Source organism: Danio rerio, chromosome 9 (assembly GCF_052040795.2).
Source record: "Danio rerio strain M-AB ecotype USA chromosome 9, GRCz13ab, whole genome shotgun sequence".
In the NCBI taxonomy this organism is placed as follows: domain Eukaryota; kingdom Metazoa; phylum Chordata; class Actinopteri; order Cypriniformes; family Danionidae; genus Danio; species Danio rerio.
In genome coordinates, this window is record NC_141029.1 from 39,638,100 (window position 1) to 39,662,700 (window position 24,601).

At 34.1% G+C, this 24,601-nt stretch overlaps 1 protein-coding gene and 1 long non-coding RNA gene across 5 annotated transcripts in view; one reads left to right on the forward strand and one right to left on the reverse strand.

The window, feature by feature from the left end:
• Positions 1 to 24,601, forward strand: part of pdia5 (protein disulfide isomerase family A, member 5) — an 84,493-nt gene that overhangs the window by 37,958 nt on the left and 21,934 nt on the right. Inside the window, exons 8-13 of one of the 2 annotated variants that reach the window (XR_015498890.1) lie at positions 1,791 to 1,858; positions 4,755 to 4,846; positions 11,349 to 11,420; positions 14,178 to 14,314; positions 17,894 to 17,964; positions 22,635 to 23,835. Coding sequence is in view for 1 of the 2 variants with exons in the window: in NM_001113576.1 (NP_001107048.1) it covers positions 1,791 to 1,858; positions 4,755 to 4,846; positions 11,349 to 11,420; positions 14,178 to 14,314; positions 17,894 to 17,964; positions 22,635 to 22,798 (604 nt within the window). In the remaining variant the exon portion in view is untranslated. 2 annotated transcript variants of the gene reach the window in all.
• LOC137496491 (uncharacterized) overlaps positions 1 to 24,601 on the reverse strand; it is a 65,319-nt gene that overhangs the window by 37,842 nt on the left and 2,876 nt on the right. The window contains exon 3 of one of the 3 annotated variants that reach the window (XR_015499742.1): positions 18,521 to 19,368. The exons of the other annotated variants lie outside the window; for them this stretch is intronic. This is a non-coding gene — a long non-coding RNA (uncharacterized LOC137496491). Of the gene's footprint in view, positions 1 to 18,520; positions 19,369 to 24,601 lie in introns of those variants that run through there. 3 annotated transcript variants of the gene reach the window in all.

Genomic DNA, 24,601 nt, shown 5'->3' on the forward strand with positions numbered 1-24,601 from the left:
TACAAGTTTCCCTACGTCATGTCATTAAAATTACAAATTACAGTTTACTCTAGTATTTTCAATGGAGTTTCTGTGCTAGCCTGCTTCTCCTGACACGCTAGTGGTTACACAGTCTTTCATTTTGTTTTTATGAACTAAATGAACACTTAAGTCCAGGGCTTTACATTAACACCCGCCAACCCATCAAATGCAGGTACATTTCAGCTCTGGCGGGTAGGACAGCCGCTCCCACTAGCCTCTTTGGCTGGTTGGAAATCATTTCTACATTGTAGTTTTCTTAAAGCAGGGTTCGACAATAAGGATCGGCCAAAATGTGATCTTAGAATCCAGAAGCAGCACGACTGACAAAAATAACTATGTTCGCGCAAGCAAAAGCAGGTTACCTTATGAGAGGATGATTACTCACGCGCACTGGTAATGTGATGTGCGCGACTGTTAAAAAGTGCGCTCGCTCCCATTGCGGGAAACAACCGTGTGTAGAGGAAGTGCAACTGGTGCGATCAGTTCTCTTTGAAATAGAATAGACAAAAATGCTCGTGCACCCACAGTCCTGGTGCTTCAAGAGCTCAAGATTGAAAAAAAAAATAATAAAAGTTACATATATCCTTTCGTAAGCAAATTATTCTTTGAACAGATTATTAACAGGCCTAACATTAATTGTGTGCACATGATCATCCATTTATTATCACATGGTGTGTTTCACCTGCTTTCTTTTGCTTACAGATATTTTTGTTAATATAGTTTAATTGTCATCCTTTACAATAACATTGCTTTAATATGAGATTAACTCCCCATTTAAGCGTAGTAACTGCTGATCTGGGACCTTTAGCCAGATTACTGTGCATATTTTAAATACATGACAATAGATCTTTTTAAACATCAATTTAAAAAAAAATTTTGTTGAATAAAAAATGCATGTGCAGCTATTGCTTGTTTTGACACATTTAAAATTTGTTGCAAAAAAACGTTTATTTCTTTTTAGTGTGGTCAGAGATAAATTTGGTAAATTTTTAAGTTTAAGCCCTGAAAAAGTCATGTGAAATAAAAACTAATTGCATTGCAACACAACCCATTTGCTCATGCACAGTGAGCAAGCTCATACACGACACACACAAAAAGTGAAATGAATGAGAAGGCATGTGGACAACACAACATCTAAATTAAGTAATTTTAGCATGTCAAAGTCAAATTTGTGCATATTAAATATATTTTCCAAACAACAAAATTGTGGCTAGTGAAAATGGCAAGTGGCTAGTAATGTTGGAAATCTACTAGCCACAGTGGCTGGTGATTAAAAAAGTTAATGTCAAGCCCTGCTTAAGTCTATTCAACTGAATACATTGAAATTACATTACAACATCGATGCTGTAAAAGCAGCCTTGTTTATTTGAAAGTACATTATAATTTACTGAAAAACACTAACTGTGTATACAGCCGATTAAATTTTGTGTTTATTTAGCAATTGCTATGGGGATTTCTGGGTTTCTTCTTCTGCATATTTGTAGTTTCTGTTTGACAGTGCTCTCTGGGCTTCGGAAAGAGATTCAATCCCAAAACCAAGATTATCTGACAAGATATATATGAGTCACAACTTTTGCCTACATAAAGATTTTGATTTCATTTCGATTTGTAGTGAAGCCTTAGTTCAGGGTGGACACACATTGATTCACTTTCTGTTGCTGATTGGTCTGGAAGTGAAATCTGTGTGATTTATACATTACACTTCACTTTTTTCTCACCAAGTTTAGACAGAATTACTAATGTTACTTTTACATCTCTTCTACTTGTAGGGTGTGGAGTATGTAAAAGGATGCAGCCCATTTTCCAACAAGCAGCCACAGAGACTAAAGGAAAATATGTAAGTACAGTAGCATGTTAGACCCTCTCTTTTCTACTTTTCAATTATATCTGGTACAGTTGTTGAATTACTTAACAGGTGGGATGTTTTGCAAAACCATTGATGTCCCTTTTTCGACAAAATGTTTAGTTCCCCCTCATTAGAGCGAGAGCCAATTTTGCTTAAAAGCCCTTTTGCTGATTTCATAGTACAGTTATAGGATGCAGTTCCTGCTGTTGAGGTCTGTGGTGAAGTATGGATTAAATGCCAGCTCAGCTCAATATCTCTATGTGCACTGCTGGGAGACCCACAGTACACTTGACCACACATTTTCTCTCCCTCAGTACTTCACTTTTTTTGATCTCCCACTCTCTCTTTCTCCACTGCCCATCTCAGAATGTTCACAGAAGCACAAATATAGACGCTTTCATTCAAACTCATCTAAATCTAAACTGAATGTATTTTTTAAAGACAACCCCTACAGTAAATGTCACAGTTTTCAGCATGGAAGCTTTTGTAAGTTAAGCAAACACACTGCTAGTTTTGAGCAGCTGACAGCTGTTTTTCAACTGTTTTTTAGAACTCCATACAGTAAGGATTCTGATCTTTAATTTTTTTTTTTATCTAAACCTAATTCTCTGTTATTTTAAAATGGTGAAAACTATTTGAAATATTTAAAAAAAAAAAATTGTTTCACAATTTGCCTGTTTTGACTATTTGTAAAATTGTATGAAAATAGGGTAAAAACGGGCAAATTATGAAATAATATTTCAATTTAAACGGTATTACATAATGAATTTGCAAAATATTGTGTTTACTAATAAGGGGAAAAATGATCCTGTAAACTACTTTGTTTCGCAATGGTTCAGGGTAGGGCTGCCTAATTAACCATAGGCGTATATTAACCATATTAACCATTTTTATGAGCATTTTGTTAGTAAAGAGGGTTCTGTGATTAGTTGTGAATCTCCACCGAATGCTTTCAGATGGAGCATCATTTACTACACATAGTCATAGTTCACTTACAAGCAACGGAAAATATTGTAGACTATTTAAATAACCAATAATGAAATCAAAGATAATGTTTTTTTATAACAGTTTTAATCTGATCTTTAATTTGTTATGTAAAACATCTCTAATATATTAAAATAGTGAAAAAGTTAAGTGTATGTTTTAAAATATTGTTTCACAATTTGCCTGTTTTGACTCTAATTTTAAAAATGTGTCACAAATACAGTAAAAACAGGCAAACTCTGAAATAATACTTCAATTTAAATGGTAGTACGTAATGAATTTGCAAAAAAAAAAGTCTTTCCTAATAAGGGAAAAAATTACTGTGAACAATTTATTATTATTATTTTTTTTTACTATGGTTAAGGGTAGAGCTGCACATTTAACCAAAGACAATTTTTTTTAATCCGCATTTTTAAGTTAAGACCGTTTTGTGATCAGTAGTAAATCACCACGTGCTTTCAGATGGAGCATCATTTACTACATAATCATATTACACTTACAAGCAATGCCAAAAATTGTAAATGACTTAAATAACCAATAATGAAATCAAAGATAATCTTTTATAAAAAGTGTGAATCTGATCTTTAATCTAAAACGTCTCTATAATATTATAAAATGGTGAAAGTGTTTTTTTTTTTTTTTTTTTTTTTTTACAATTTGCCTGTTTTGACTAATTGTATAAATGTGACACAAATACAGTAAAAGAAGGCAAACTCTGAAAGAATATTTTTAATTTAAACTTTAAAATAACTGTAATTAAATATTAAATGTTTTTACATTCAATTATTTAGATTTGCACCATTGTTATTTTCTTTGGTCTCTTGTGATTCCTCAGAAACTAATATGCTGATTTGGTGCATTTTATGAACAAATAAAAAGTTTTGCAGACTTAAATTGGCTTTTATTTTCAATAAAATGTTTTGTAATGGTATAAATAAATTCATTGCATAAATGTTTGATCATTTTCATGCAACCTTGCTAAAAAAGCAATTAATTACATTTCAGTACATTATTGACTACCTTTTTACATTTAAATGCTTAGATATTAAAATTAAAATATTATGAACTTAAATAAACAATTGATTAACATGAACATACATTAACAAATGCTGTAATCCTACAATAACAAATACATTTACTAGCTCAATGCCACCAAATATATCCTTATAAAATATGTCTATGATTACAGTTTTTGTTGTTATTGTTTTACTTTTGCACACATATGGAGTGATTTTTAAGCAATATTTATTTCTTCAACTGCGGACCGATGACTGAGCACTAGTAAATAAGCTGCTGTTTACAGTTTTGCATAATGAATTGATAGCTTGCCGTTTATGGACGCGACATGTAGATTTGCTACCTCCTGTGTTTCTGAGTTTCACGTACGTGTGGCGAGAAGCTGATAGCGCTGCAGAAACTTTGATGGATTCGGGAAGTAATCGCCGGTCAGCAGAGTTGGCCTGCATATTTTTCAGCGGCCTGACAGATGGGTACGACGCACCAGAGACGATTTGTGACTTGCTCAGGGATAATATGCATTTATTTAGGAATTCATTATCAAGCATTGCCAGTCATAACAGCGTAGCTTGTTTGAAATAAGACCATAAGCTATCTATTTTTTCAAGCGTAGAAGTATAATAAGTCTCTAGTCACTTAAAGTAAATATCCTTCAGAATGAAAGTGAGTCGAAATTGTTTTTCGGGATGCGATTAGCATGTCGGGTCAAGCTTGCAATGCCATGAGAGTGTTGGATATTTACCGTGTGCCACTTCACTGAATGCCATATCTCTATCGACAAGCTTCCTGCTTACACTCTGATGTGGCCATTCATCTTCATTTCGCTGTATTTGAGCTGCTAGACGGCGATTGTTTGTTTCAAGTCTAATTCATTGCTTTGGTGTAGGTGTTGGCTGGGATGAACGTGCACCCGGCAGAGTTTGATGGCGTCAAACAGGAGTTCAGCGTCAAGGGCTATCCAACCTTCTGCTACTTTGAGTAAGTTTCACTTGATTGTGTGCAAAGTCACCAAAAACTGAATAAAAAAGACTAAACTGAACATTAGGAGTTTTTATATATTACAGTATATATCTTTATTAACACATGTACTCTGCAGTGGCTTAAAAGGCTTTTTATTTATATTTTAATAAATAGAAACAAGTTTCGTCAGCTCAATACTTGATTGTGTTAGGCTGAACTTAAACTGAATGTGTGCATCAAACTGAGTTCTTGTTCCCAGCATTCTTTGTGACGGACTGGAAATTAAATGTAAAAATAAAAGTTATTGTCTATTTTTTGCACACAATAAAAAAAAGTTTCTGTAAAAATACAATTTTAAAACTCTACTAACTTAGATTACAGATCGAGTTAAGGCAACACAACATAAATGGTTTAAGTAAATGTGACTATATGTGAAGCAAGTAATATTTTATATTAAACTTTTATATTAGTAAGAAATAAACATTTAATACAATTGAGTTGAAATGACAAATGAAGTAAGGAAAGGAATTTGCGCAATTCAATTAAGTGAACTTAAAGTTATATTTGCAGTGTACATTTTAGGGTTGGGCGATGTCGACCATCGTATGGCATCGTATGAGTCTAATGTGAAACATCGCGATGGATGATCGCATCTTTGCTGTAGGCGGCGGTGAATTAATTATTTATGAAAAATTCATTCATTCATAACAAATTAATTATTTGTAGACTACTGTTTCAACTACCTGACCCACATAGTCTTTGTTTTACTCGTAATCAAATCATAAATAAATAAATATAAGTTTACACACATTACCACCTGTCACTTATTCTGTGGGACTCTGGCATGAATAGGCAGAGTGATCTGTGTCATTATAATGGCGTCGACAAACTTGGTTGGTGTAGAAAATGCAATACCAACCAACAGTGTCTGAGGTTTTTGCTAAAATGACTAAGTACAAGAGTGAAAGCAAAAGACTGAAGCAGTGTATTGACGCTGTGACACAATACCTGATAGATTCAAAAGACCAAAGAGACGTTAGATAGAGACTAGATGAATTAAATATCAAGTTCAACAACTACAGTGAGATGCGATCCAGCGATACATACTTGATAAACTGTCCGACAAGCACTGATCTCTGGGGTTTTGTACTTAAAGCACCCACTGACTGCTGAAGCTCAGACGCGCACATACACTGCAGAGCATGACAAAGTGTGTGTTTTGTATGTGTGTTCACGTGATGTGCGTTTTCAGCAGTGCAATGTGCATGGAGATCTTTTCAGAAGTGCTAGATGAAATGCCGATTGTGGATCTACATTTTGTTCTACATTTAAGAGCTACATTTAATGAAAAGTGCATAAGTTTCCATGAAATTAAAAAAGGAAATAAATTGGAAATTAAGGAATTTGTTTGTTCATGGTCGAATTTGATATATATTGACCAGCCCTACCCATAATACTTTTCTTTAACAAGTTTAATGATGATTGTTTAATTAAAACTGTAGGATCATTGAATTGCACTTCCATCATTTAATGGTGTGAAGAAGATTTGGAAAAGGGGATCAGGTATTCCCAAAACCATTGATATCTAATTAGATTGTAAATTCCATCGTTACCAACATACAGTAGTTCAGCAAATTGGTCTTTCCCTGAATCCATCATTACAATGAACATTTGTTTATTGAACAATGAGCAAAGTTTAACCAATGAACAAAGTTGTTTAAATGATGGACCTCCGACTGAGTTCAGGAAACACTTGTCACTACATAGTTTATTTCCTGAATCATGTTTTGGTAGTTCAGCTGTGAGTTACAATGTTGTTTAGGAAATGCAACCCAGAATGGTACTTTATCTGCAGTCCAATTAAGGGCCTCTGGCTGTGTCTCATTCACAACTAATGCTAGAGCTTTTCCTACTGTTTACCATCCCTTCATTTTCCAAAGGGATTTAAAAACATAGTTTTGTTACCGACAATACTTTTAAACAATAAAAAAATCAAAGCTTAAATTCTCTAATGAAGACCTGACAAACTTTTTTAATCTACTCCGCATTTATCGAAGATAGTCTTCACAAAAAACAAAGCGTGCTAATTCTTGTAAATAACTGTTTAAAATACTTTGAACTTGGTGTATGAAATGTTCTTGGCCAATGCCCAATGTTGCATTGCATTAAAATAAGCCATTTGCATTATTTGAAAAAGTACCCCAAAATAATCTTTGCATATTAATATCAAAAGGTTCAAATTAATTCATTTCTGAGACATTTTTAGGGCAGTTTTTTATATGTAGCATGCTAGAACTAATAGCCCTGGGAAGGAAGGTGATTTATGATATTAAATGAATCAGAGAATTTTAATGTGTATTTTCTGCATAGAGTAATTTGTCCAGAGTCATTTGCCTGTATATTTAGGCTTGGAGCAGATGTTTCAAACTGCATTTAGCTTCTGTTTAGTGCCCCTTCACTACACCGATCTTTTAATTACTAAAAGGTTAATTAAACCTATTACTCGACCCAAAGGCCAGATCACCGTGCCTCCACACCTTTTTAGTAGTGTATATTTATGTATTATTTCTTTGATATATTAAAGATGTATGGAAATAAGTGCTGGGCAAAGAATAACCGTGATTAATCGCATCCAATATAAAAATTTGTTTTGACGTAATAAATGTGTGTGTCTACTGTGTATATTTATTATGTATACCGTGGGTTTGGGAAGTATTTAGACCTCCTTAAATTTAAAAGTTTTTTTTCTCATTAATCTAAACACAGCACCCCATATTGACAGAAAAACACAGAATTGTTGACCCATTGAAAAGCTTTATCTTTCCCAAAAAGACTCATGGCTGTATTAGATCAAAAGGGTGCTTCTACTAAATACTTAGTAAAGGGTCTGAATACTTAGGGCCATGTAATATTTCAGTTTTTAATTTTTAATAAATCTGCAAAAATGTCAACAATTCTGTTTTTTTTTTTATCAATATGGGGTGCTGTGTGTGCATTGGTGAGGAAAAAAATAATTTAAATGATTTTAGCAAATGGCTGCAATATAACAAAGAGTGAACAATTTAAGGTGGTTTGAATACTTTTCGTTCCCACTATATATAAATACACACATGCATATATTTGAGAAAATGTTTATTTTTATTTATATATAAAATAAACACGTATATGATACAAATTATGTAGAAATCAAAATATATACAGAAGTAAGAATTAATATTCATTCATTCATTCATTTTCTTGTTGGCTTATTCCCTTTAATAATCCGGGGTCGCCACAGTGGAATGAACCACCAACATATCCAGCAAGTTTTTATGCAGCGGATACTCTTCCAGCCGCAACCCATCTCTGGGAAACATTCACACACACTCATACACTACGGACAATTTAGCCTACCCAGTTCACCTGTACCGCATGTCTTTGGACTATGGGGGAAACCAGAGCACCCGGAGGAAACCCACGCGAACGCAGGGAGAACATGCAAACTCCGTAAAAATTATTAGTTCCCTAAATTCTTAGCCCCATTTTAACACATTTCTAAACATATTAGTTTCATTAACTCATTTCTAATAACTGATTTCTTATATTTTTGCCATGTGAAACATCCTTTTGGAAATATTTAAAAAAGAAAAATTAAAATAGGGGCTAATAATTCTGACTTCAACTGTGTAGATAGATAGATAGATAGATAGATAGATAGATAGATAGATAGATAGATAGATAGATAGATAGATAGATAGATAGATAGATAGATAGATAGGTAGGTAGGTAGGTAGGTAGGTAGGTAGGTAGGTAGGTAGGTAGGTAGGTAGGTAGGTAGGTAGGTAGGTAGGTAGGTACAGTAGGTAGGTAGGTACAGTAGGTAGGTAGATGGATGGATGGATGGGTAGACGGAAGGACAGATAGATAGATAGATAGACAGACAGACAGACAGACAGACAGATAATCACCTCATAATTTTGTTTGTTAGACATGGGTTTTCCACTTTATTAACATATTTCTTTGTTTAGTTTGTCACAGTTTATGTGGAACCCAGCTGATTAGTGACAGTTACAAATGGCAGTCCAGTGCCAGAGTCCCTGCTAAGCTCCCACTTGCTGCAGATTATTTTCAGTCACGGAACGGCAGCCGATGATGACAGATAAAATTTGAGTTTCCGATGTATGAAGCCTTCCTCCGCATGCAGCATTTCTGTATACGTTCGTGATTTGGTCTGCTTGTGGTTGTATGGATTAGCAAGAGCACAAAGGCTGCTAGCTGAAGTCTTTGATTATGCTAAGAGCCCTGGGCCAAATGGCTTAATTAGCTTTGAGTCAAACTCTCATTTAAAATGTTTATCTTGGATGGCAAGAATCGAGCAGCGGTCTTGGATCTTGTGTTGTGTGGATACATATATCTGAAGCTGTCTAGTGCAATTTATGTTGAGAAAATAAGCGCTAATAAATATTGACTTCTTGCATTTAGCATGTCCTTTCTAAAAGAAGGCAAGTTTTGAAGTATGTTGTTTTTAATCAATACTAACTGCTTTAAACAGACTCTTGTTTCTGTTTTATAAACTTTTGGACTTGTTTTTATACCACAGCAGAGAGAGGACAGAAAGTAAAATGGGATTGTGATAGGAAGCCAGCCAAAATCAATCCTGCACATCATGTGCACTAAACAATAGGCCACAGTTCCAAACAATTTAAAAAAGAAAAAGAAAAGTTTTAGTTTTTTTTTCTTTATCAAATTAAATAAGTGTAGTTAACTCAAGTTGCTGAAAGTTATTTCTACTCATTTGAAAAGAGTTTTGAACTTAATGAGTTAATTTAATACCTCATTACTTCAACCTAAATGGATTAAGTTTACAGTACTCATATGTGAGTTTGTAGCAAACGGTTTGAGTTGCCTTACTAGGTTTTACAGTACTCAGTTGGTTTAAGTTCTCTTCAATGGGTTTTACTGTGCTTGAATTGCTTCATTTACTCAAATAGGTTAAGTTCACAGTACTCAGGATTAGTTTTTGAACTTAAATGGTTTGTGCAATCTGTTTCCTCAAATGGTTTGAGTTATCTTTACTTTTTGTTTTTTACAGTGTAGGATAAATTACTTTTTTGTTGTGATTAATCTTTTTTGTGTGTGTGAAAGTGATTCATCACAAGATTAAAATTAGGCATATGCTGTTTATCATCTTTGATATTTATTTTGTCAACATTTGCTATATCCAGAAACGTAGGCCTCTGTGAAATTAATAACAGTAATAACTCTTTTGCTTCAGTAATTTATTTGCATTACTTGTTTTAAATCATTTTAAACTGTGAATGATTTTGAATTAATTGCATGCATTAATGCTTTAAAGGTGCAGTATGCAAGTTTGACACCTAGTAATTAAACTATCCATTGCATTCCTGGATTAAAATAGATGCAAGCACAGGTTACCAGATTAAGGAGACTGATGATCGAGCACAGGAGCCTGATGATCGAGCCTAAAGGCTGATTTAAATGCCGTTCTATATCAAAGGAATGGCACGCAATAGAAAAAATATATTGTGTTGAAATAGAAATAATTGCAGAGTTTTTTTTCTGACCAACACTTGAATTAATATATTAGAAACAGCTTCTATTTCTTGCAGCTGAACAACAGAAAACTGAAAACAGTCACCAAGTACACATCATGTGCTTTATTTAGTGTGAAATGCTAACAATGCGGGTTTTAATGCCATTTTGCATGATATTTACTGCCATACTACTGAAAGCAGCAGCAGATAGTTCACCTCAGATCGTGAAAATAAACTGTTTGAAATTGAACATTAGAACTGTGACTCAAAACCAACACATATCAGGGATTCAGCATGGACTTTTAATAATGTTAAAGTGGTTTATTGTGTATAAATTAGATTATAAACATTACCATTTTGTGAGTGAGTGCATATTCTGTGTTTCTAAATGGCAAACAAAATGTTGTTAGGACATGCTGTTACAATGTAACCTGCTTCCCTAATGTTTACGCTCGTAATATTCATATTGTTTGCTAATTGATAACCTCATGTGGAACTCGGAATCTGTGTCTCATTTCAGAGTCTGCTGCTGTCCACTGGAGGACGCATGCTTTAAGAGCCTTTCTGAATTAGCGAATTAATGAATGAATGAAATAAGCAGTTTTACAACAAGGGGTGCTGAAATAAAATGGGCTAAACTGGCATTGGGCAGGTTAAAAGAACCAAAACAAAGGCGTTCCGCCACGTAGCTTACATTTTCAAAGCAGAATATCTGACTTTAGCATTAGCATGTTTTTCAGATAAACAAGAATGTTCACTTGGCATGTTTCTTAAATATCTGCAAACATATTATGGTATTTTTATGATTCAGAAGAGTCAAAAAATAACATACAGCACCTTTAAAGCCCCATTTATCCTAAAATTGGTGAAAATATAGCTTTGTTTTATTTGCTCATGATAAAATAAATCGTTTCAGTTGATTTCCTCAGCCAGTTTATGATTGACCATAAATATTTGTTCTTCTTTTTTGTTCTTTTTTCAAAAAGGAAGGGGAAGTTCTTGCATCACTATGAGAATTATGGAGCCACGTCCAAAGACATCACTGATTGGTTGAAAAAGTGAGTAAATGAACAAGCTGCTCTCAAGAGAAGCATACACACACACAGCCTCATTTCATTCATCCTCACACCCTTTGCTATCTTAAAAGCTGTAAAGAATCACTATGTATTAGAGGTGTGACATCTTGGACTTTTGCCTGTGGCCTCGACCAGTATCCAGGGAGTGTTTTACAGGAACTGTGGTGTGAAAGATATGATGTGCGCTGTAAAACACTGGATATAAACACTCCTCTGTGTCTCCTTACAGAGATGTGATGTGGCTTTAAGTACACTGTTGTGTTTTAAGGAAGAATCAAAGTGACAATTTAAATAAAACACACAAATCTATACTTCCTATCTAAGAGCTAATGCAACATGTACAGTAATTCATGGATTGCACAAATGTTCCAGTCATAAAATATTGTATAATATTAACATATAAAACAGCACTTGTATATGCTTTATTTAATGTAATAATCATTTAATAATTTATGTATATAATTATTTTAAAATATTTATTTATTCATACATAATAATTTATTGTCCAGGTTTAGAATTTTGTACATTTGGCAAGACACATTAATATTTTATGTGTAGTTAAGAGTAGCCAGATGTAGATTTTTTTTACTGGTGTTACTTCCATTTTTGGTCAATATCTTCTTACGTAGGCTTTGTCCATCCTAGTGTGTTTCAGATTAAAAATGCTCCTCATCCAGCTGACGTTTTATTGTGTTTCAGTAAAACAATCTCTGTCTACACTAAACAGCTTAAACGCATGATACGTGACTATTTATGGTACTACCGGTAGTGTAATGGTCGTATAAGAGGGGCTTAAGGAATCAAGGTACAATACTCAATAGTCCAGAAGACCAGTCAGAGAATGATTTGTGGATAGCTGTGCCTCTGTTTTCAACACTTTAGTGAACATTTCTATCCTTCTACACTGAAACTGCATCATGCAAACTAAAATGAGGTCTTAAGATATTTTTATTAAGTAAATTTGTACTTTATTTATATTTATATGTCTAACTTTTGCACAGAAAAGTCGGGCAAAATACAAAGTGCAATTTTACTTATTATTGGGGTCAGAGAGAGCATTTTGTGCATTTAAATTGATCAATAGTTACAGCAAAAGCATCCATAATGTTAACCTGTATATTCTGTTCAAATGTGCTACCATTTCGTTGTTTATGGCTGTTTTTGCCCCATTGACTTCCACTATAATGATATTGTATGATTGCACAGCCATGATTCCGCATAATCATGCATTTTTAATTGTCGGTGGTTTTCCCTATTTGGAAGAGGTAAAATGTGTCATTTTTACTGTTGATCATCAGTTGGCAGCATTAACCCTCTTATATAGGCCTGTGCAAAAAAAGTTTCTTTCTTTTATATTGAGTTCTATAGAGTAAAACAGTGTTATTATAGTTACAGTGTGGTTATAGTGTGTGCATAAATACACTTCCTATGTTTAGCATGTTCTGATAGCATAGTAAACAAACACACTGTACGGCATATAGAAGGCAGAAACTACGCTTTTTTTCTCAGGGAAAACCAGCTACAATCAAGAATGCTTGATTACATAATGTGTTGTCTTTGCAATCAAAAAATGTCATTATAATGGAAGTCAATGGGGCAAAAACAGCCACAAACATAATCAAAGGGGAGAAAAATTGCGTAGAGAGTGTATTGCTGAATGTTTGAACAATTTCAATGCATTTTTCTAAAATATGTTTAAAAATAATTATTCCATTTACTGAAACGCAGAGGAAGTGGTGGCCAAATTAAGACTCAAAATCACCCTTAAGAGGATCAAAACATCCCCAACATCACACAAGGGTTATTTTGTGAATTTTAGGTAACAAATTTAGATTATACATTTTCGTAAATGCTTAACTCTCTGTTTATTAAGGAATCCTGTGAAATACATATCATTATCCACAAAAAAAAAAGCAGCACAACAGTTTTTTTTCAAAATTATTCAGAGTTGATTCATAATCACCAAATAAGCATTTTAGAATGATTTCTGATCGATTGTGAGTTCGGGAAAACTGTACAATGGCTGCTAAAAACTCTTTACCACCGTAGTTTACTGTAAATCTGCTATTTTAAAGTTTTTCTTCATTTTCAAAGTTTTTCTTTAAATCCATAAGAGGCAGTCCATGAAGAGACTGTGGGTTGTCCATAATTTGTGAGAACCATAAAATTATTATAGCGATTTTATAAACTTCAGGACAGCTGGAGTTGATTGACCAATACAAGTGCATGCTAAAAAAAACTCTAGTTGCGAACTTTTGCTTTCGAAGCACTTGCAGATGTATCTCTGGCTTGTCTTGCAGCATTAATTTTGAATGAAGAAAAGTGAAAGTGAGCTTGATCATGAAAACATTTACTGATGCACTTTACCCACTAAATGCTTGGGTTTGCTGATCTTTGCTTAGCTGATGCACTTCTAGCTCCTGGCTCCGTGCGCTCTACGAAGAAATCATTTGGGCCATTCTTGTTTGGGCACAGGGCCCGTCAAAAGACAGATGTGAATTGTGGGCTCAGGCTAGCTCTCTTCAGTCTTGTGGGTGTAACTGTTCCCCACCAGATGTAGTGAGCTGAAATGAGTTGTGAGATGTGTTCAACTTCGAGCTTAGAGCCCTGCATTAGTCATTCTGAGAGCTAAAGTCATGTACTGTTCCAAAGTCATGAAGTTCATACTAGACTTTGAGACTACAAATACAGTGTGTTGACTGGAATTGTTCTGAACTTTTTGTTTTATATGTTGCATAGCCCTCAGCCGCCACAACCTAAGACTCCAGAGGTGCCCTGGTCTGAGTCTGGCTCGGCGGTCTTCCATCTGACCGATGACTCTTTCGACTCATTCCTGGAAGAACATCCGTCAGCCCTGATTATGTTCTATGCTCCATGTAAGTATCGACATCAATGCTCTTGCCATGGTGTCTGGTTTTTACAAGAATTATCTTTAATGTACAGGTTAATTGTTCCAGGAACAATATAGCTATCAGCCAATCAGGTTTTAGGGTTTGGTTTAGGGCTGGCCTAGGGGCTTGATTGGCATTTAAATTCTCTTGAAATTCCTTGTTAGTTGTAAAGATATCAATTAGCTTGTGTGCTCCAAAACAGTGAAAAAAATTCAAAAAGCAGTGATAAAACTGATATAAACATCCAGTGCTTGCTGTTCGTTACTTTTGCCTAAATGGATCAATGATTTTTTTTTCTCGTCACCTCATACTTGTTTTAGTTTAGTTTCTAATCTAATCTTGACCAATCAAATGCTCTCTAGTGTCTGACACTTTTCATTTGATGTGCTTGAGCTCAACCACATTCTGGCAGAGTTGTAATAAAAGCAAAACCCGACTGTTTTTTTTTTTAAAGTGGAGAAGCTACTCCGTCCCACCTTCTTTTCATTTTTAAGTTGAGATTACATCAAACACCGAATTTAAAAATGCACATTTTAAAACACTTCACAGGACATTTAAAGTCAATCCAAGTTCTGTTCTATATTGAAAGGCTCATTCCTATTAGGGATCCACAACATTTTTTGTACAAATAAATTAACAGGTGATATGGGTAACAATATTGTGGATTTTTATCACTGTAATAAATAAATAAATCTGATAAACAGGGCCTGAGTGTGTATTTTTCGCGAGCGGGTTTGCGACGGGGGCGGGGCGATGGATTACGATGTCGGGTCAGCATCATGTTGTCTATTGGCCATCTGCGATGGACGATGGCATCGTCTATCGGCCCAACCCTATTGTGTATAGACTATACTGTTGTAAATGTGGCGAAAATCTCACACTGCGGTAGGATTTCTGTTTAGTTTGATATGACCTTAATTGGATTAAATTAATCAAAAATCTTTATTGACATGGTAGACTCTTAATCACAGTGTTGTGTTAATCATATTCAAATCAGATTATTGGTGTCCATGTAAATGTACTCATTGAAGCATAATAGTATATTAACTGTTTCACAGCACATGACTATTTTTTAGTACATGGATAAAATATATGAACAACGACATTGCCATAACACCACAATTTACGTGTGACCCACTATACAGGTCACAAGAGACAAAAATAAATGCTCCATTTATCTCTGCTGAATTTCAATGTACTGATGATGTTTTCGAGTGTCAATTTTATTCTCAAATGAGTCAACCTGACACTGATTTGCCGATATAAGAATGTCACTAGTGTTTCAATTTCTTGGGAGGTTGCTTTTTTGTGTTATTGAAGGAAGACTGCTCTCAGCTTTCATACATTTTTGATCAAACACCTCTGATAGAACATATTCATTTCCTGTACAGAATGGCACAGGATGTATCCTACCAATCCGCCACTGAGCCTAGAGTATATACACACACATTCCCCTCTCTCTCTCTCTCTCTCTCTCTCTCTCTCTTTCTCTCTTTGCATTAATACACTGAGAAGGTACAGGGTGATTTGTTTACATTCTCATCAGCAAGACCCATTGCAATATCCTTGTTTACATGCAAACATTGGTTTACATGCACGCAGCTATCATCATGCCAATGACAACATCGGTTAGGCCTCTCAGCATGTGTAATCATCACTGTTGAGTCTAGCAGGGAGGGGGAAATTACCCATTTTTGTGTCAGATTAACTGAGACAACATGCAAACTGACATACACCTCCCTTGGCATGCACATTTTATGTGACCTGATTTAAAGTCAGTGTTATTAACAAAAAGTTGTGCATAGTTGTTAGCAGAAATGCAAGCACATTTTTTGAACCAGTTCCTTTTCCCATTGTGTTAATAAATACAAATTAAATCCCGGCTTGCATTAGTGTTGTCTGTTTTAAGATTTTTCTGGAAGGATGTTATGGTTATGTAACAGGTGGAGAGTTGGAATACTTGGAAGGGTAGATGAGTGTTGTTTTTGATTATTTCATGGCTGAAATGTAATCTTTCAGAGTTGTTGAGTTTTTTTCCTGCTGTCAGTTATACAGTACATGACAACTCTGTTTATAACTGTGGTTTATGCAGGTGTGGCTAGTCTTACTGACTTCTGAACCTTAGGAGTATTGCTCAAAACCAAGATAAGAGCTTAGATTTTCAAGTATCCCGGTTTATTTCAGCCCTGACTTTGTTGCATTAAAAACAGGCTAAATTAAGTTACTACACTGGAAAAGGGATTATTTACTTTACTTAATAAAGATAAGTGAACCCATTTCCTTAAGCAACAAGTTGACATTACTTTGAAAAACTTCGAACCATTAAGTTGATTTAATTTTTTGAATCATGCACAAAGTTCAATAAAGATAACTAATTATTTTAATAGCAACACCTTTAACATTTTTATGTAAAGCATGTGTTACTCCAGGAGCAGGTTAACATCCAGGTTATGATTATTCCAAAGATATATCTGTTAGTTCTGCTCTCAGTCCTACTAGAATTAATGTGTTTTACAGTCACTCCATGTTCTTGGCCATTAACATATATTTTCCAACCATTGGAACTAAAAATATGCAGTAATAATTTATATTCATTATTCTGTGGCCATTTTAGATTTTTGTAAAGGGGAGAGATAAGATAGATGAAAGATTAGGGGGAAAAGTTAAGAATAAATAAAGTCAGTTGCAAAGAAAAAAAAATAGATGAAAGATTAAAGAGTATACACTGTAGATGATGATTAAGTAGATAAAATAAACGTAACATAAAATTTAAGCACAATATTAGGTACAGTAAGTGTTTGCAGTTAATCTTCATGATAAATTTCCTGAGTAACATGATTGTCCACTGGTCTCATTTAAGGCAAAGTGAACCAAGTGAACCTCCTCATATAATTAAATGAGGTCAAGCAGCACTGTTTTTGTTATCCTGGATTTATACTTTTTGCAATACCCCTTAGGTCAATTTGACATTCTGCTGGTTTTCTAGTTTGACCTATCAAAACCTATTTTGGCTTCCTTTTTACCAAAGTTTTCCAAATGTTTTTGTTTTTACTTTTTTATAAATTTGCATGACTTTTAAAATGTATTCCTGTGTATTTTCAGTCACCATTAATCAAGTTTGCTGTTGAATAATCGTCAGTTAATTTTAATATGAACATAATGAGTATAATAAGTATTCCATGACCCATTGATTAACAGAGATTCTAAAAGCATTTATTTTGGAATGGAAATCTATTGTTAAAATTTAAAACTCTTTACTCAATTTAATCAATTTAACAAATTCTCTATGAGTAAAAGTAATTTCTTTAAACAAATCTCCCCGGCCTCAAACTATTAAATTATATGGTAATCACAATTACTTTAAGATGTACATTCTAGAATGCAGAGTGAAGTACCATTAAAGTACCATGTGTTATTTAGTCAGTATTGTACTTTGACTACAATTTGTTGCAACTTAGCATAACTTTGACGGTCCTGGTGTAAAGCCACATTTTGTTTCATACATTTCAGATTATATTTTATCTATTTTTGTGCTCTGATTTTCTTCTTTGTGGTGCTTTTTAGGGTGTGGCCACTGTAAAAAGATGAAGCCAGAGTATGACGATGCTGCTGAGACCCTCAACAAAGACCCAAATGTGAGTTCCTTCATACTGCTACTCTGATAAATAACAAATAATGAATATTTGTACTACAGGGTTCTAAAATTATTCTATGGTATGGAGTTATTTAGCATTGCAGTTCCAAATCACTTTTTCCAAATCAAATGATTTCCACAGCTTACAACAGAAGAAAAAAACACATTTAAGTAAAAATATTAAAGAATAGGGTACAAAATTACAAGAGTGGTTGTCTTAATCTCTAATAACTACATAGCAGTGCAATGTTAATGGTTCAAGCTTCTATTTTAGCTCTAAGATTATAGAATTATTTGTCATTTTTAATGAAGATGGGGTATCCTAACAAATATGGCCAAACCTGACATATTTCTTAAATTTGGATGAGGTAACCAGAATATACTCCTAAGTGGAATATATAAAACTATTATCTATAAAATATTGCACACCCGTTGTGTAACGGCACCATCTCAGGTGTACATTGTATTGTGAAAATTCAAAAGCCTCTCATAGGTTATTCCCTATACTGTATATATGCTTGTTTAGCAAAAGTTTGTGATTATAGCCAGCCTCTAATGGTAAACATTAATGATTTATTTTATAATTAATAAAATAAATTACACAATCTCATTTGAATTTAAAGCGACAGTTACCAAAACTGCACAATTTGGATCAAAGCCTATAAGGGGCAGTTGCAAAGAGTTATAGAACATTATAAGTTAAATATTTTGAGCTGAAACTTTACATACACACTCTAGGGACATCAGAGACTTATTTTACATCTGGTAAAATGGGCCATAATAGATCCCTTTTAAAATCCAAACATTCTTGGACTCTGCTAGAGACAACATGGAAGGAAGAAGCACCTGTGTACTTAATGAAAATGTTCTAGCAGTGTAATTGTTGCTTTGAGGCATTCCTTGCATAAACGTCTGTGTCCAATTGGCTTAATTAAAATAAGCCAATTGTAATTTTCCATCATCCAAAACAATTTCACAAGACCCCTCAGCAAAACCCCAAGTAATGTTTTACTCTTCGACAACTTTTGATTTAACATTTCCGTCACTGCATGACATGATTATTTTTTAAGCTTTAAAATTACAACTTGAGACATTTACAGTGCACAAACATGTCTGGCAATGATGTAGTGGTGTGTTTCTTATTTTCTGGGTGTGCTCTGCTCTCTAGTCCAGAGCTGCAGGCCAATTGTGGTCACCAGAGCCTTATAGTTGAAGTATTAATCTCATTTTGCTTTTCCTCTGCGCCGTCCCTCTAGCCTTCAGCTTGGAGCGAGTCAGAGTGATGCTCTTCTCGGGGTTCAATAACATCACGTTATGCATTATCTAATGCATGCTCTAGTCCTCACATCTTCTCCCCTGAGAGAGCTGAAGTCATTTATTTTTCTCATTCCTTTTGCTCACAGCCCTACACACAGTTTAAATAGAGAGTCCATGTGTCAAGATTTTTATTTTTTTAAAGCATTTTCAATTTGCATCTTGCTGAGAGTTTGGAATAAGGGTGTTTAAATGTGCATATATGAATATTATGGGAGGAGGAACGAACATGACATTTTGTAAGTGGATGGTGGAGAACTTCAAGTGGGCGTGTTGTTGAAATGCAGTGCCATTGCTTTAACAAGACGTGTTTGTTTTGCTTGTCAAGTGGTTTGCTTTGCATGCACTTCTAATTGGCTCGCAGATCCGATCGCTGTCCATAGATTATTTGGCCCCTGCGGGGTTGGTGCCCAAATTCCAACACAAATCCTTTGTTTGTGATAATGACCAAGACGTTCATCGCAGATTTAAGGTTTCCCACTGACAGATGTTTGCAAATAGAGGAAGTTAATTGAGTTTAAGCTGAGAAAACATTCATTATGATGGTCTGTTTCTCAGCTATGTAATGGGGGATGCAAAGCTGTGCCAAATTGTGCTGTCATTTCATCAAGCCTTGCCTGTTGTCTTCACAAATTCAAAAACAAATTGAGGGCACAAGGTACATCATAAATCTGTCTTGGTAATAGGGCTTTGTGTAAATATGATTTTCAGCTATTTGCCTAGACGGCACTCTGATTGTATATTAATGCAACAGTGGTTTTTATGTCCCACTCAAACACAAAAAAACCCTAATATAATATTTTTATCAAAATTTTACATTAAACAATTTACCAGACGTTTTTATTCAAAGAGACTTACAAATGAGGCTAAAAGTACATGAATAACTTTAATACTCCTAATATAAACCTGTTAAATATACAGATAAATATATACTGCATAGGGATGGGGAGTCGACTCCAAAAGAGTTCATTCGTCAACTTTCCATGGACCTAGTACCGGAATCGACTCCAGGACAGAAATCAACTTCCAGAGTCAAGTCTGTTTTTTCAAATCCTCCTCAATGAAGCAGTTATTGATGGATGAACACCGAAGGCGCCCACTTTGAATGCGTGTTCACACCTTTTACTCTTTTATTTTTGAATTTTGTAATCAGCGCTCTAGGCTATTATAAAGTGCTGCGGACTGAAGTTTGCTTTAACTTTCAAATTCCTATAACGCACGTAAACCTTTTGCGTTTTGGTTTAGATCTGCTTTTGATGTCAAGTTTGCTGTGTTAAAAATGAAATATAGTCGATTTATGTGTGTGTGTGAATTTGGAACGAATCGAATACTATTGGCGGATACTATTGGATCGGCATCTTAAATTAGCACTGTAGGGTAAATTATGTTATGTTAGGCTATGTTGGCTGCTGCTATAGGCTTAAGTAAATTTTTTATTGAACCTATGCCTGTTTCACTAATAAATAAATAAAGAAATAACACACTAATCATAATGAGAAAAGTAGCCAAGATTTATTTATTGTCACAAAATCTGACAATATATGGTTGTGATTTTGTTTTGGCCCTGAATGCACCTAACTTCACCTAATATTCATTCTTCTTTTATTTTGTAGATAACCACAAAAATACATCAGAATTAAAATACAAATTATACAAAATAAAATTAGTGTCCAAAGGAGTATTTTTTAAATAAAACTATAGCTGAGGTAAAGTGTTCAAAAACTGACTCACTCAACAAATTGCACAAAACAAGCAGTGATATTTAAAAGTAATGGGCTATTTAAAAGTACACTTTAAAAAAATCACATATATGAGAGAGCAATATGATGTGCTTTAAGGCACAGTCTGTCATGCTGCTTTTATTTATTTTAGGTTTGTTAATTTATAAATTATTGAAGTTAAATATTTTGTGTTTAATATTAAATTGGTCATTAAATAAATTAAAAAGCTATTTTGTTGATATTGATCAGTTGGAGCGTCAAAAAAAGAAAGAAAGAAATGAATAACCAGATTTGGGACATGCCTTGCATGACCATCTGCTACACCAGATTATTTTGTTCACTCAGTATCAAACATTTATATTAAGAAGATATTCAGACAATTTTTTTAAACATTGTTTAGGCTCAATTGGGGTGTTTTTTCTTTGTTAATGAACTGCTACAAATCTTTCCATTAAACAACTTAATAATAAATTAATGTTTAAACTTTCTGTCTTCAAGATTGCAATGTCATTTATTATTTACTAATATTTTGTCTGACCTGAGGAGAACTGCACAATGTAAAGCTGCAATTGATGCAGTAGCATTGTATGTAGTGTGATATGATACAGCATGTTTAATTCTTGCGCTATTTTAAGTGAATGTAAATGAAGTCTACTCCAGAGTCGATTCTGGCTCCAAAATTAGAAGAGAATCAGAGTCGACTTAAAAAAAACCCAGAACCGAACACCCTTAAAACTGCATGAAGACATATTAGACTACAAACATTTATTTAAATGGTTCTCCTTTTTTCCTTTTGTGAACTTTATAAATTGTTAAATAATCATGCATCTCATCTGCTCCACCTACAGGAGGTCCCTTCAACCACAAAACACAATCAGTATTAAAAATTGCAGCTTGATCTGTTCTCAAATTATGCTTCTGATTTTAATCAAGTTGAGCAAAGATATTTACAACGTGAGTTCCATAATTGCTTGAAAGTTTGTAGAGAGACTTGGGGGTTAATAATAATGAGTATGCTGAATTTGCTTGTCACCACAGTAACATTACTAATTGTCCTGATGTCAATTAAAGGGGACCTATTATGCAAAAATGACTTTTATAAGAGGTTTAAACAGAGTTGTGTGGCAACAGTCTGTGAAAATAACCAGCTTCTAATGTCAAAAAGTTAATTTTATTTTATATAATTACACTTGATGAAAACAGTCTGCAGAAACATTTTAATTGACATTCTCCCTTTATACATGTTATCAGAGGGGGAAAGTACTGCCCATTAGTGACGATCTCCTCCTCATCAGCATAGGACATTAGGCTTGTTTTTGAATCTGCCACTATGCTGACTCATCGACATTTGTAGCTCCGCCCCATTTTGAAAAGAAGGCTGGTAGCACAGTCTCATTTAAAGTTAAAGCGACAGTCATCAAATCAGCACAATTAGGATAAAAGTGAAAAAGGGGCATTTTCAAAGAGTTTATAAAGCATTATTTCTGGGGTATATTAAGCTGAAACTTAATATCCACACTCTAGGAAAATCAGATACTTATTTTACATATTGTAAAAGGGGGCATAATAGTTTCCTTACTTTTTAAGACTAAATTAAAGTGTATCTTTGTGTCTTCTAATGTGCATGTGGTTTCAGAGTCCAGGTGTATTGGCAGCGGTAGATACTACCATTCACAAGTCCACTGGCGAGCGTTTTAAGATCTCAGGCTTCCCTACAGTAAAGTATTTTGAAAAAGGAGAGGAAAAGTACACACTTCCTCATCTCCGGAGCAAAGATAAGATCATCGAGTGGCTGAAAAAGTAAGTTGACCGTTTTCACTTTGCTGTTCAGTGCTTTATCAACCATCAGTATGATTTAATGAAACAATATTTAATTTCATTTACTATTATTATGACAGTTTTATCATTGTTAAATTCTAAATATCATTAATACATTTAAATTAAGCTTTATTTAAAGGGGCGGTCTTCAGTTTTGTGTAATGTAGATGTATGAACATATTTAATGCTTAAATAATTGAATAATGTATTCATTTATCCATCAAACCCCTGTAAACACTTACAATCTTCACCAGCACATATAGTGTCTCTATGCGGCTGCTTTTCATGCATTCTACATTTAAAATAATAATGAACTTGAGTTCGCAAAGGATATGTGAACATTTCGTATTAATTACACGTTATTATAACTCAAATATATATGAACGATAGTTGTCAAATTTTATTTTAGTGACCAGGTATGACCAAACTGGTTTACACTAAATGCCGAATTGCCGAATTGTAAGAGACATGACGTTTCCTGGTGACGTGGAGCCGATCAAAACTCATTGGGTTAGCTGACCAATCAGAGCCCGTTGAGGGCAGGCCTTTGTCGGAACCAGGAAGTATGATAGTAATTTTTAGTGATGGGAAGTTCAGATCATTTTAATGACTCTGACCTTGGAGTCTCATTTATTGAAATGAACAAATCTTTTTTTCGAGTCATTTTGCTCAGTCAGTTCAGTTTGGCAAAGTAACATTAAAATGTTATGAGATGCTTCAAAACACATCTACAACTAGCCCAAACATTGATCACACTATAAACAAGTCAAAACTAGAATGCTACTATACTAAGAAAGAGAAAATAATTGTTTACATGGTGTTTTGTCTATGATAACCTCTTCTGGCATGTCTTCAAGTTTGAGTCGTTCCTTTATCTAACACTGACAGTTCCATATAAGCTTAACCAACGAATACTCATTGGACTCATTGTTCTCGAGTCACATAAAAAATGTTTCCAAAATGAATGAATTGTTCAAGAACGAGCCATCACTAGTAATTTTCATGTTAGCTGAGAAGCAGTATAAAATTATGGTAATACATCTAAAACAATAGCATGATATTTGTATAAATGAAGCACAAGCATACATTGTTTTGCACCCCATAAACACAACCAAGCCTTAAAAAAACACTTTGGATGACCCCTTTAATTATAAATTTGGCATTGTGCTACTACTATTGGTACTAATAATAATAATGATAATATTAATAATAATAATAATAATAAATAACAATAATCATTATTATTTATATTCAACAATTTTTTTATGTTATTTTGTGTTTTTTTGTGCTATTTCTATACACTGTAGCAAAAATATTTATCTGCTAACACATCTCTGTTGAAAGTCTTCATCAACAAAACAGATCAAACACAATGGCTGTTTTCTGTTGCTGTGTAGATGTAGTTGTTTATGTAGGTGGTTGAGGTTCTGAATGACCTGCAAATGCTTGTTTTTGCTTTGATTTATTTCTTCACATCTTGCAATATTTATGTCTGATGGAGGTGGATTTAGCCCTCATCTAAGGTCAGGTACAGGTGAGGAAGAAATTGCATTCTGTTGTGCTGCTCGTACTCTTTGCAGTCTTTTTTACTCTATAAATAAACTGAAAGGTCTTTTTTAAATACTAAAAATGCGCCCAGGCACCTGTTTTTTGGGGTTTTGTTTTTTATGTTAAAGTGATAACTAAATGTCACCTACTGTAGATAAAACAAATGCTAGACTGTTTTTAAAGAAGTGAATTTCTTTGACTAAGACTAAAGAATGGTTTGAATGGGCCACACACATT